At 43.7% G+C, this 13,687-nt stretch overlaps 2 protein-coding genes across 3 annotated transcripts in view; both read right to left on the bottom strand.

The window, feature by feature from the left end:
- TFAM (transcription factor A, mitochondrial) overlaps positions 1–2,059 on the bottom strand; it is a 64,015-nt gene extending 61,956 nt beyond the window's left edge. The window contains exons 1-2 of the mRNA XM_070752291.1: positions 1,880–2,059; positions 903–1,036 (exon numbers count right to left, since the gene is read on the bottom strand). Of these exons, the coding sequence (XP_070608392.1) occupies positions 903–1,036; positions 1,880–2,055 (310 nt within the window). The 5' untranslated portion in view covers positions 2,056–2,059. The remainder of the gene's footprint in view (positions 1–902; positions 1,037–1,879) is intronic.
- Positions 2,060–5,084: 3,025 nt separating this feature from the next.
- UBE2D1 (ubiquitin conjugating enzyme E2 D1) overlaps positions 5,085–13,687 on the bottom strand; it is a 56,251-nt gene continuing 47,648 nt past the window's right edge. For both annotated transcript variants that reach the window (XM_070752290.1, XM_070752289.1), the window contains 2 exons: positions 7,016–7,109; positions 5,085–5,874 (listed from right to left, as the gene is read on the bottom strand). In XM_070752290.1, the coding sequence (XP_070608391.1) occupies positions 5,829–5,874; positions 7,016–7,109 (140 nt within the window). In that variant the 3' untranslated portion in view covers positions 5,085–5,828. The remainder of the gene's footprint in view (positions 5,875–7,015; positions 7,110–13,687) is intronic.

Here is a 13,687-nt window from a genome sequence, read left to right as displayed (position 1 = left end):
GTCTTCCCTAGCTGAGCCCCGGCCTGCACCCTTCTCACTGAAGCAAGATGTGAAACTCACGTGTTACTTGTGGCCTCCTGTCCGCTGAAGTGTGGCTCCACCCCTCCGTGGCACTTTAGCAGGACAGATGGAGGAAGGAGGAGAGAATGCCCCTTTGTCCTTTGTGCACCAAAACCACATCTTCCCTGGACATCGAGCCAGCCCAACTGGGGGTTGGTCGACGGAGGCCTCCAACCTTGCAATACTACACAATGAAGGTGGTGATTTGCTCCAGAGCTGCTGCAGTACGTTACATCGGGAGGCCTCCATAGGTCCAACATTGAGTTCTGCATCTTTCTCCAGCGAGGGGTGCAGGGCGGGGACTCGGCAGCCATTGAACAACAGGTTTTGGGGCACAAAAGAGGAAGGGACAATCTCCCCCTCCCTTGCACTGTAATGCTGCCACAGAGCTTGTGCAGGACAGGCATCTGGCCTGAGTTGCCCTGCGTCAGGCAGAAGCAGCCCAGTAAAATGGCCAACAGCAACACATCCAGGAGGATGAAGAGCTCCTGTGAGGCCAGCAGTATCAGGTGCTGCAGGCACAGCAGACAAGAAGAGACATTGGGAGGTGGAGAGCTGATCCTGATTCATCGCATGGTCACCCCCTAAAAAAAATAAGCCCTAGTGCCTAATTTTGAACCCAAAAGAAAATAAAACCAGGTCTTATTTTCGGAGAAACATGGTATATGCATTACATACAAAATATTTCTGTGAAGTTATTTCTTTTAGTTTACTAACTTAAATATTTTTACAATATTTATAACCTGCCCTGGCAAACTTTGAATGGTTTATTACTACATTAAATAAAAAGTACATTTAACAGATATCAAAAAACCTAATTTCTTAACTTTATACAAACATACCTGGATATTTTTTCTTGTAAAAGTCACGCTGTTTATTTAGAAAAATAAGATATGATGGCAGAGGACGCTTTGGAGAACTGTCAGAGCTAAAATATTTTGGAAAACATTTATCCATTGAAGGAGTGACAGTACATCTATGGTAAACAGAAATAAAAATATAAACTATTAAGACATTTAAACTGCTAAAAGTAATATATAAATAATGGGAAACTAGGCATTGTTTTAAAAAAGACACATAAACTGAAGAGTTTAAGAGAAAGCAATCACCAATAAAGAATATTTGTAGTTCAGGATTAAAATGAGGGGTCTCTGAACTTGATTGTGGGGGTTTCTTTTGCAGATTATTATTATTATTATTATTATTATTATTATTATTATTATTATTATTAATTATATTTGTATGCCACCCCTCTCCAGAGACTCGGAACGGCTCACAACTACAAAGCAGTACAAATCCAATGGCTAAAACAATTTAAAACCCTTAATATAAAAGACAATCATACATCTCATACAAACCATACGTAAAGCGGAGGACAGGAAGAATGGTGAAGACATTCCCAATAAAATAAACGAGACGAAAAGCCAATGGTCATAACTGGGACTGAGGAAAGAAGTCCCATAATTTAGTACATTTTATCTTAAATAATAGGAATCTGTATTTTTTTCTCATCTGGAGGGCCCAGATTAGCAAAAGGCAGGGAGGGGTAGGATTATTATTGTTGTTGCGTCTCTCCGAACGTTGGAACTCCAATCCATTAGGCCGCCGGAAGGTCGTTTTTTAAAGCGGCGCCCAGTTACGGGCTCTTGAGAACCAGACCGGTCCCCGCCAAAAGAAGGTCAGCGAGACGGACGCACATAAACTTTGGGAGAGTGGGAAGGTAAAGGAGGGAGGAAGAGATGAAGCCACACTTCACGGAGAGGGGCGGCGTACAGATACAGTTAATAAAAAATAAAATAAAGGCCGGGCTTTGCTTTACCTGAGGACGCCGCGCGGCCCAGACACGGATACCGAAGCTAACAGACGAGCGACCAGCGCTACCGCCATCACACTCTTCCCTTCAGGAGACCCTCGCGCCTCCGCCCTCCCCTCCCCCCAACCCCGCGCGCAACCGAGGCAGTCCAAGGGCGACCCGGATGTTCCTTTATTCGACATAAAAGGAGGCGGGACTCCGCTCAGCGCATGCGCCCAGGTAGCCCGAGAGATTGGGCGGGGGAATTCAGGGGTAGGCAAAGTTGGCGCTTCTATGACGTAGATTTCTTGACCTAGCATGATTGGGTCAGGAATTCTGGGAGTTGAAGTATACAAGTCATAAAAGAGCCAATTTTGCTTACCCCTGGCGGGGGGGACACATTTGGGAGTTATGCCAACTTCCGGTTTCTACGCTTGGTCCATAATAAAAGTCTACAGTATAGAAAGGAAAGAGGAAGTGGGGGGTGATGATTATTATCATTATTATTATTTGACCACCGACAAAGAAATAGAGTTTGATGCCGTTATCCCGAATAATATTGGGAGCCAGCCGTGGCCCCGCTCCCGAAAGCGCTTTGGTGATTAATGCACGTGCACGATGTTCCCGATTTTGGCGGGAACATCAATTTTCTACGGCAAAACCAATCAGTGAACAGGGAGGGTTTATTTCCGTCCACGCCGGGATGAGAAAAGAAAGGTTAAAAAATGGAGGCGGGCTCAGTGGACCACGTGTCTGTCAAGTCCCCCCAGACATGGAACGGGGTGGAAAACGAAAGGATAGCGCGTACGTGCTACCGTCTGAAAGCGGTAGCACGAGGGGAATGGAGGGCGGGTGAGGCTAGGGGCGGTAGAAGGCTATGCGTGCCAAGCCGCTCAGAGCCCTTCCAGGACCGAGTGGTGTATGCATGTGACAAATGAAACTCCGCATAGTAGATGGTGTGTTTCAACAGCTTGAGCTCTTTCATTTTTGGCGAATTTTTCCCCCGCTTGGGCATCCTAGTCCTGTACTCAATTGTAAAATTTACTATGTTTTTTAAAAAATCTAATAATGGTAAATTAACAATAGAATATTAAGTTTGCCTCTGTACCTTTATGTTTCTAGTTCTTTAACGCAAGGGGCATAAATCTATTTCCATGAATTAAGCTCAAGAAATGGACACAGGATTCTTTCAATGTTTCTGGGGATTATAGGAGCCTTTACTGTATACATTTCTCAAAGCAGCCCTACTGCATTAGTATATTATAATAACCAACCTTGTTACTGACATTTGGACTACTGCCACCACTTTTTTCCCATTCATAAAGGTGAAACTGCGGGGTTAAAAATACAACTTTACAAATTTCAAGTTCAAATCAAAATTTTATTTCCATTCAAGCCCCAGCTGACATCTTCAGGAAGAAAAATACCACATCAGAAGTAGCTAGAAAGCACACCTTATTTAACATTAACTAGAATGACTAAAGATTACATTTTAAGAATTTCACTGATACAGAGATCCTTTGCTTTAGTCATACCAATAATGCCAAGTGAGGATTATACAGAAAATGGGATGGCTCAGTTAGTGCCCTCACTAAGGCACTGTATAGTATAAACTGGCATTTGGTGGAGGGACTGAAATTCAGACACATTTATGCCACCATAATGGATGCACCAGGACTGAGCAAATATTGAGATGGGGGTGGGTGATAAAACCAACCATCATGATTCACTTAAAAACAAAAAATGGCCAATTTCCAGAAAATTACACAAAATTTTAAACACATTATTGTTAACTTTGAATCTCTGGTCCAGATGTCTGCTTAAAGAAGTTGCTGTTAAGGTTTAGACTGGAAGTTCAGTTGGTGAAACCAGTTTCTGAACTTCAGTTTTGTCAACTGAAGACATTTGTGATACTTAAATGATACTTCATAGAAAGAACTCCATGAAGAATGTGCAGCAACCTCATTTGCACTTTTTGCTCAGCCTGAAGATTTTGCATTATGGTTAGTAAATTTCTCTGATTAATATACTTCAAAGCATAATATCTAAGTAATTTCAAACCATCTTTCATATAATTTCAGTAAAGCAGATTAAACACTCTTTCACTTAACAGCCATGCAAATCAAACTACCAAATTTCACAGAGCCTATTATAAGAAGAGATATGGGATATTCTGGGAGCAACCTATTTTAAACATCTAATACTATACAGATAAAATATGGAAAGTCAGGATCTTTTACCACCATTTTTAAATGCTGATGACAGAATGTTAATAGCTTCACAAGCAGTGGCATCCCCCCCCCCTTTTTATTTTCAAGTATAGCGAAGGATTCATTTACTACATGGAAACATGTATTGTCTATTTGCGGAGATGGCCTGTTTCACAATAAGCAATGACACTAATGCAATGAAGTTTCAGTGCTGTCTTATAAAGCTTCCATCTTTAGATTGTACTGAGGTAAAACAAAACAAACAAACAAAAGCCTAGCTGATTATTATGCATAAATTTCTCAGTAAAGACTTTTTCATAGGCAGATAGCATGATGCAAAAATGTGGAGATTAAAATGCTAAAAAGATTATGAGTAAAGCCAAGTAAACAGAAAAATAGCCTCTGGGATATTTGCCACATTTTGATGCATTGCAATTATGGGTTTTTGTTTGAATACTTTTTGGGGTCACAAAGCACTAAGGGTTAACTTTTATCTATGGCAGCAAAAACTAGCTAAATTGTTTTTTAGAATTATTTCATCTACAAATTAAAATGCATTTCATACTGTTTTAGTACCTCAAAATCTACATTTAAAAAATGCACTTATCTTTAAGTAACCAAAGGCTGTTTTTCCTCAAACATGCAGTATACATATACTGTACTGGCTTTAGCATTAGTTTGTGTGTAGAAATATCAGATCAAAATACGTATTGTTATACAGTTGGAAAGAAGCATTTGTGATTTTCTAAAATTGACTGTTTTTGTCATAAGCACATTTTCCAAACTAGTTTGTAAGCTTAAAGGTACTTAATTTATACTGGATAAAAGATTGATCTGCTTAGATCAATAGAATACAATGAAGAAGTAATTTGTATAAAAGCTACAATAATGCTCTCAGGAACATTTTCAAACACACAGGCCAGTTATTTCCAATGGTAGTTTATATGTTCAACAATATTTTGATCTTTCCAGAGCATGCACATGTAAAGAATGTGCTAGATTTAAAGAACAGCCAAGACAAGTAGTAAAAAACATGTTTTATTTATACGGAAAAGCTTCAAGTCAATTTTGTTAACATGTCAGAGATTATATTGCCCATATGGGATAAAAAGTCAGCTGTGAATAGAACAAAATTAGTTACATTTTTTTTCTACAGAGCAGTGCAATTAGTTCACATTGCAATAAAAGTATGCAACAAAATCAAAACCATGTGTTTCCCCATAATCAGCATACTGAAGATTAGAGTGCAAAGTTTGTTTTTAGAAGTCTTGAAGTTGTATTTTTCAATACTGTGCAGAAAGTCTAAAATGAGTTGAAATATATGGTAAATAAAATATAGTCTATACAGTAAAAAAATACAAATTATACAATGAGCTAACAAAGAATGACATTCAAACAGACTTACAAGACTGACATCTCAAAGACACAGAATATTTATTATGTATCACCTAGTTTTCAGCAAAAATAGTTTGGTTGCTCTACAACTGCACTATGAATCTTGTAGGCTGGAGATGCAGATGTCCAAGTATCTTTAAAAAACATAATGTCTTTTGCAAAGCATACAGAAAGGATAAATACTCTCATCACAGTCTTCAGGTTAATTTTTGTAGTTAAATTTCCTTGTTCCAGAAACACACTTATATGGGTAAAAATCAAAAAGGGCTTCTTGGTACACTGAAAACAGTAAACTGTGCTCCATTTACTTCTAATTTTGAAAAACCCTAAAATTTACAGTACTCTGGTATATAAGAAAATGTCTTCAAAGTTTACATTGCATATTTCTGTGTCCATTCTCTTGCATGTCTGTTATATCTGTCCAAGAAAAAATGTAAATATACAAGCTTATGATTTACAGTTTTGTTATCACATTCCAAACACAATCAACTACAAGATACAAGTGTTTAGAAAAGCTGCCTTCAGTCCTATTGCAGCATCCATAATCCCCATGAAAAGAATCATGATGAGTCTGGGAGGTGCAATTCTAACACACATTGAAAGCACACAACTGAGAAAGCTGGCTTAAATAGTCATGATCTTCTATTCTACCAGAAAAATGTATCTGTTTGGTACTGTAGAAATTTAAAGAGTACAAGATTGGTTTGTATCAGCCTATCTGATCATTATAGAATTTAAAAAATCAAGTGTTTTGGAGGAACCATTTTAACTGGACTGATTTGTAACAGCTGGAATGCAAAATGTGTTGATGATTTTCAGGGACAAATAGCAAATTGGATGGGGAAAAACCCCCAGACTCATAATGATGATCTCAAGGGGGTGGAAAACCAGATATAAATTGCTGGCTCAGATATAAAACATGTATTATAAAGATTAAATTTGTACAGCAACTTTTTCTGTTAAAGATGGAGTTTTACAGGCACACGTCAGCAAGTATGCAGTACCACACTGGTATATGGTCAACATTTCAAGAAATACATTATGGTCACTCCTGTAATAACTAAAGAATACAATCAATGCCATGAAGTACTGTCATTGTGTTGTGCGAGCATGTCTTTTCTCCATTTATTATCTTTGGACAGTTAATAAACCAGCTAGTTAATAATGTGAAACCTTTCCCAAAGTTGGTAAATTGAAGTGTACATACGATCTCCTTTTTTAGATTAAGAACACATATAAAACTGTCTCACTACTCCAAAGCATAATGGACAATAGTTTTAAGACAGAGTATCTATTTAAATTAAAGCCATAGTTCAGATCAATATGAGAAATGTATGGCAAGGCTGTATCCTTTCCCCTTCAAGTTACATGCTGAACATATATTAATGGAAACTGGACTTGAAAACAATGAGAGCGGTTTTAAAACAAAAGGTAACGTGATTGGGGAAAAATGTCTAGTAAAATCATTTCATCAAGGTCTTTGGGGTGCAAGGAGGAAAAAAAACCCAGAAAAAATAAACTAGTGGCTTACAATTTTTGAAATAATATTTATACATACTTTTCCTTGTCTGACTTGTAGATTTGTGCAATATCTGGTACTAAAGGGTCATCTGGATTAGGGTCACAAAGTAGAGAGCATATGGACAAAAGCACTAAAGGGGAAGGTAAAAATAATCAATTAAGAGTCTTAATGATGTAAGATACTAATTAGGCCTCAAAAATAGCTACTCATTTTTCATGTGTTTTATAATTCAGTAGTTCCTGTTTTCCAATATTTGATAAAACTATTGCTCCTCAGCTTTATTAGCTCCTGCACATTAATACAGTGGTACCTCGGTATTCGACCATAATCCGTTCCAAAAGTGTGGTTGACAACCGATTTGGTCGAGTACCGAATTAATTTATCCCATAGGAAATAATGGAAATGGGTTTACAGTGATCCCCCGGTTATTGCGTCCTCGACCATTGCGAACAGGGTAATTCGCGATTTTTCAACCCGGAAGTCAAAACACCATCTGCCCATGCGTGCCCTTTTTTCTATGGGCACGCATGCGTAGATGGTGCCCGGCAGATCAGCTGCCGGGCGGCTTCCCTGGGTCTTCCCCCTCTTGCTGGCGAGAGGGCGAGCAGCGGGCATCAGCAAGGAGTTTCCCCACCGCCCACGCAAACTCCTCGCTGCCGCCCGCCCTTCGCCCGCCCACACCGTTCATTCTCGCGGCCAGAGCGAGCGCGGACAAGCTGTTCGCTGGCGCTAGCTCTCGCCTGCCTGCCCACTAGCGAGGAGCCGCCTGCCTGCCCGCTAGCAAGGAGCCGAAGATTGGGGCGGCGCGACGTCGCCACCGGCATGGGGGGCTTACCAGCACCCCCCGGACCCCCAACCCGGGTTTGGGGGGCTGCTAGGAAGCCCCCCATGCCGGCGGGGACGTTTTAAAACACCCGCGCGACTTTCCAATGAGTCCCGAAGACAAACGCGTTGTCTTCGGGACTCATTGGAAAGTCGCGCGGGTGTTTTAAAACATCCCCGCCGACATGAGGGGCTCGCTAGCACACCCCCAAACCCGGGTTGGGGGTTCGGGGGTGTGCTAGCGAGCCTCCCATGTCGGCGGGGATGTTTTAAAACACCCGCGCGACTTTCCAATGAGTCCCGAAGACAAACGCGTTGTCTTCGGGACTCATTGGAAAGTGGCGCGGGTGTTTTAAAACATCCCCGCCGACATGAGGGGCTCGCTAGCACACCCCCAAACCCCCAACCCGGGTTAGGGGGGTGCTAGCGAGCCCCCCATGTCGGCGGGGACGTTTTAAAACACCCGCGCCGCCCCCAACCTTCGGCTCCTCGCTAGCGCTGCGGAAGTAAAAACACCATCTGCACATGCGCAGATGGTGTTTTTACTTCTGCAGCGCTACTTCGCGAAAACCCGCTCGTTGCGGGGGGTCCTGGAACGGAACCCTCGCAAAGAGCGGGGGATCACTGTAATTGGTTTCCAGCCCCTATTTCCTTTATTTCCTATGGGATAAAGATATGAGGTCTAAGCACTCCAAGCTGTAGTTGGGGGGGGGGGCAGTTTCGGGGGGGCTCCTTTCCTCAGTGGTTCGTCTTCCCTTTAAGCAATTACACCAACTTTCTCTTTCCCGAGAGTAGCGACGGCAGCAGAGGCTTTCCTTAGAGCAGCAGCAGCGCCGGGAACGTCAGAGGCTTCCCTTTCTCATCTCACGTTCCTGGCGCTGCTGCTGTTATTCTAAGGAAAGCCTCTGCTGCCGTTGCTACTCTCGGGAAAGAGAAAGTTGGTGTAACTGCTTAAAGGAAAGGAGCTCCCCCGAAACTGCCGGTATTGCAGCGCCCCCCCCCCCACTCCCTACAGCTTGGAGCACGACTGGGAGGCTGTTTAGTGGGCGGCCAGAATGGGCGTGTCAGATTCCGACTCCCATTCCTTCTCACCCCGTCCCCTCATTTCGGATAATAAACAAAATTTTCTGTGGCTGTTCGGTATCCGAATTTTTGTTCAGATACCGAAGCAAATTTTTGCCGAAAATTTTGTTCGGTATCCGAAATGTACGAGAAAGGAAGCGTTCGAGTACCGAGGTACCACTGTACAGTGGTACCTCAAGATACGAACTTAATTGGTGCCGGGAGGAGGTTCGTAAGGTGAAAAGTTCATAAGACGAAACATTGTTTCCCATAGGAATCAATGGAAAAACAATTAATGCGTGCAAGCCCAAAACTCAGAAAACCGGAAGCCGGCCGCCACCACCAAAGGAGGCTTGAGCCTCCCTTTGCCCCACGCTGCTTCGCCCTGCCTGTTGTCCTGGGTGAAGTGCTGGGGGGAGGGAGTCAGGAAGGTCCTCCTGCTCCCCCCCCAGCCAAAAACACAAAGACAGGCAGGGCGGAGCAGCATGGAGCAAAGGGAGGCTGAAACCGCCGGCGGCTTCAGCTTCCCATTGCTCCGCGGGAGTGGCAGACCGCCTTTGTATTTTTGGCTGCGGGGGGGGGGAAGCAGGAGGTGCAGGATCGGGCCAGCGGCGGGCGCGCCGCGAGGTAGCAGGTCAGCATCCTGGGAGGCTGGGCGGCGGGCGAGGAGGCGCAGCCGAGCGGACCTGGCTCCGGCTCCGGCTAGACCTCCAGCGAGGATGGGGCGGGCAGTGGGCGCGGCGGCAGCGGTAGTGGCGAGGGTGCGTCCGATTCGGGGCTGGTGGCCCCCGACGCAGTGGGGAACATCGGCGCGGGAGGCAGGAGAGGACCGGGCGACTGGAGCAGCAGCGCAGCTTCTTTTTGCCTGGGAGGGAAGGTGAAATGCCGGCGGCTCTAGCAGCTGCTACGAGCGGCATTTCACTTTCCCTCCCAGGCAAAAAGGCCGGCATTCTGGGATGATGGGGCCGGACTTCCCAGGCGGAAGGCGTGCCCCTCTCCGCGGCTTCTTTTTGCCTGGGAGGGAAGGTGAAATGCCGCCGGCTCTAGCAGCTGCTACGAGCGGCATTTCACTTTCCCTCCCTTGCAAAAAGGCCGGCATTCTGGGATGATGGGGCCGGACTTCCCAGGCGGAAGGTGTGCCCCTCTCCCTGGCATCTTTTTGCCTGGGAGGGAAAGTGAAATGCCGCTTGTAGCAGCTGCTAGAGCCGCCGGCATTTCACTTTCCCTCCCTTGCAAAAAGGCCGGCATTCTGGGATGATGGGGCCGGACTTCCCAGGCGGAAGGCGTGCCCCTCTCCCCGGCATCTTTTTGCCTGGGAGGGTAAGTGAAATGCCGCTCGTAGCAGCTGCTAGAGCCGCCGGCATTTCACTTTCCCTCCCAGGCAAAAAGGCCGGCATTCTGGGATGATGGGGCCAGACTTCCCAGGCGGAAGGCGTGCCCCTCTCTTTTCGGCATCTTTTTGCCTGGGAGGGAAGGTGAAATGCCGGCGGCTTTAGCAGCTGCTACGAGCGGCATTTCACTTTCCCTCCCAGGCAAAAAGGCCGGCATTCTGGGATGATGGGGCCGGACTTCCCAGGCAGAAGGCGTGCCCCTCTCCGCGGCTTCTTTTTGCCTGGGAGGGAAGGTGAAATGCCGGTGGCTCTAGCAGCTGCTACAAGAGGCATTTCACAGCCGGGCTGGGGGGCTTCCCAGCACCCCCCCGAGCCCCGAACTTTTGCCGAACTTCCGGGTTCGGGGTTGGGGGGGTGCTGGGAAGCCCCCCAGCCCGGCTGTCACCTTTTAAAACAGCCGGGCGGCTTTCCAGGAGCCTCCCGCAGCTGAACGCCAAACCTGAACTTCCGCGTTCGGCTTTGGGAGGCTCCTAGAAAGCCGCGCGGCTATTTTAAAAGGTGACAGCCGGGCTGGGGGGCTTCCCAGCACCCCCCCGAACCCCGAACTTTTGTCGAACTTCCGGGTTCGGGGTTCGGGGGGGTGCTGGGAAGCCCCCCAGCCCGGCGGTCACCTTTTAAAACAGCCAGGCGGCTTCCCAGGAGCCTCCGAACGCCAAACCCGGAAGTTCGGGTTTGGCGTTCGTAACTCGAAAAACGTTCGTAAGAAGAGGCAAATTTTTTCTGAACCCCGGGTTCGTATCACGAGTTGTTCGTAAGACGAGGGGTTCGTATCTTGAGGTACCACTGTATTTGGGAATTCTAACATAATTGCAACTCTATCCAATTCCAGAGGTGCTTCCTATTTCTGAAAGAAATTTGGCTTCCTTTTTTATATAATCTAAGGGAAAGTACAATACAATTTCAATACATCCCCAGTCTTTACTTTTTTTAAAGAACTATTACCAAAATAAGCATTCTCCTTTTTATCCCACTCCCAAGCTTAAAAACAAGGCAGCAAGTTAACCCCATCAGAATTTAAGTCCCATATATAAATGTGCATAAATAGACATCAAATATATAGTATATATTAGGCTATAACATGCTTTAGGGAAACATTTTACTTCTTTTCAATAAAAATAGAGTTTACCACAAAACTAATTTTGGCAATCCTTTTATTTTTAGGAATAAAACACTAATACAGGAGTTAGTATCTTTAAAAATGCAACTAATTTTCTGTATCTCCTTTTGACTAGAGTGCCTCCCTTTCCAAAATATTTTTAAAACTGCCTAAGCATAGCAGTTTGAGAAATATAAATGACATTACACTTCTAATGAAACCAGTTCCCCTCTTCTGAGCTGATTTTTCTTTAAAGCACATATCTGGCCATTAAGAAGTGTTTTATAATATCTTAAGTATTTAAGATACTTTAATACTTACAATACTTTAAGTATTTATTTAAAAATACCCGAACCAGCTAAAATTCATGGTAATGAAGTTGGGGGGGAAATTCTAACAGTATATGTGTGGCAATTTGAAGTTAGGTTTCCATAGGCAAAAGGTATTTAAATTGAAGGCAGTCTTGTCTCAATTCTTTCCATGCACTCACTATACAACACAGGGCTCTTATCTGGAGGCACTTGAAAAGTTGTGCAGATTTTAAATAACTGTATAATTGCTCCAGTCAATTAAGTTGTTTCTTTGTAAAGAATATGGGTAACTTTTGATTCAAAACAATGTGACAGTTACAGAGGAATAAAACAAAATTGTGCAGAATTCTATTATTTTTAATTCTTAATACAGGAGATCTAAATCTACATTGTTTAATAAAACCTTAAACTACTGCCACCAAAATAACTCCACTGTACTTTCTAGAAACTCAATAATTTGGTTCTGAAGCATGTAGGTGACATCACCACTAGAGAATGGTTCACAAAATGAGTAAAGTTAAGATTAAGGAGTAAAGTGTTGCTTTTCAGATTGTAAAATACCATTTAACATGTAGTCCTTAGTTATCCAAATATAAATTTATATTTCTAACATAGCAGAATTTTGCCCAGCTATGTAAACTACCATATCTTATGGCTTTGTCTCTCAGTTAGATTTTCCTAATTAATGTTTATTCCAACTAATCACTCAGAACCTAGAACAAATTACATGGATCAGTATTCCTCTATCTCTAGTTTCTCCTATTGCTTCTGGCATCAAAGATTATTTGGAAATTTCAGAAACTATTTGTTAAATCCCTTTATATTATTATTTTATTCACAAAAACCAGTAATACACAGCAAATGAGATTTATATGCTGGATTTCGTATCACAATATCACAAGTCGAACAATTCCAAGTGTCTAAGACTGTGATGTATTTTCATATGATACACGCAGTTCCAAGTACCGGGGCCTTTTGCAACTGACAAATCATGATTTTGTCAATGTTTATTGTTTGCTGGATGAGGTCTTTTGGTACAGCACTAGGTGTGCCAATTACTAGTATTGGGCGAACCAAACTTGCATACTTCGGGTCCATGCAGAACTTTGCGGTCTTCGGCATATTGAACCCGAACCCGGACTTTTTAAAAAGTCCGTGTTCAGGTTCAGTGTTCGCTCAAACACAGCGGTGGGTGGGAGGGGGAGGGGAGGAGGGCTCTGACTCAGCAAAGCTGGCTGAGGAACTCTGGGAGTTGAAGTCCACAAAGTCTTAAAGTGAGGTTGGCTGGCTGAGGAACTCTGGGAGTTGAAGTCCACCCTGGCGCTCTTTGGAAAGGGGAGGGGGCGGCAGCAGGCAGAGGGGAATCCCCCCCACTCTCCCAGCCTCCGAACCCCGGCCACCTATCATCTTCTGAGAAGAGGAGGAGCTGAGCGCCGGTGGCGGCAGAGGAAGGAGAATGCCGGGGAGCTGTCGGCCGGTTGAGAGGCTGGGAGGGAGGCGGGAGGAAGAGGTGGAGGGCTATAGATTTCAGTTTCAGTTTTTCCATACAGCTTCAGGTCATCCATGTACAGCAGATGTGAAATTTTATTAGATTTCTTGGATGTTTGATAACCAAGGTTTGTTTTTTGTAAGATTGTTGACAAGGGAATCATGGCAATGATGAATGGTGATAATGAGACTTCCTTGAAAAATTTCTCTTTTGATATTGACAAATCCATAGTTTTCATTTCCAACAAAAAGCTCAGTTTTCCGGTGCTTTGTCATGTTTTCAATGAAGGTGGCAACATTTTTGCAGATCCCAATGGTCTAGGCACCTGATGATCCAACTGTGTGGGAGTGAGTCAAAAGCTTTTTATAGTCAATCCACATTGTGTGAAGATTAGTTTTTCAGTTTTTTCAGTTCTCCACAATCATTTTGTCAATTAAAACTGATGTTTGTTCCCCTGCTTTTTCGTTTGTTGCCTTTCTGTTCACATAGTAAGATATAATTCTATTTATTTTATTTTATTTATTTATTTTGTCCAAT

The sequence above is a fragment of the Erythrolamprus reginae genome, chromosome 5, assembly GCF_031021105.1.
Source record: "Erythrolamprus reginae isolate rEryReg1 chromosome 5, rEryReg1.hap1, whole genome shotgun sequence".
In the NCBI taxonomy this organism is placed as follows: domain Eukaryota; kingdom Metazoa; phylum Chordata; class Lepidosauria; order Squamata; family Dipsadidae; genus Erythrolamprus; species Erythrolamprus reginae.
Note: the sequence above shows the minus strand (reverse complement) of the source record. Positions and strands in the feature narration are given on the sequence as shown.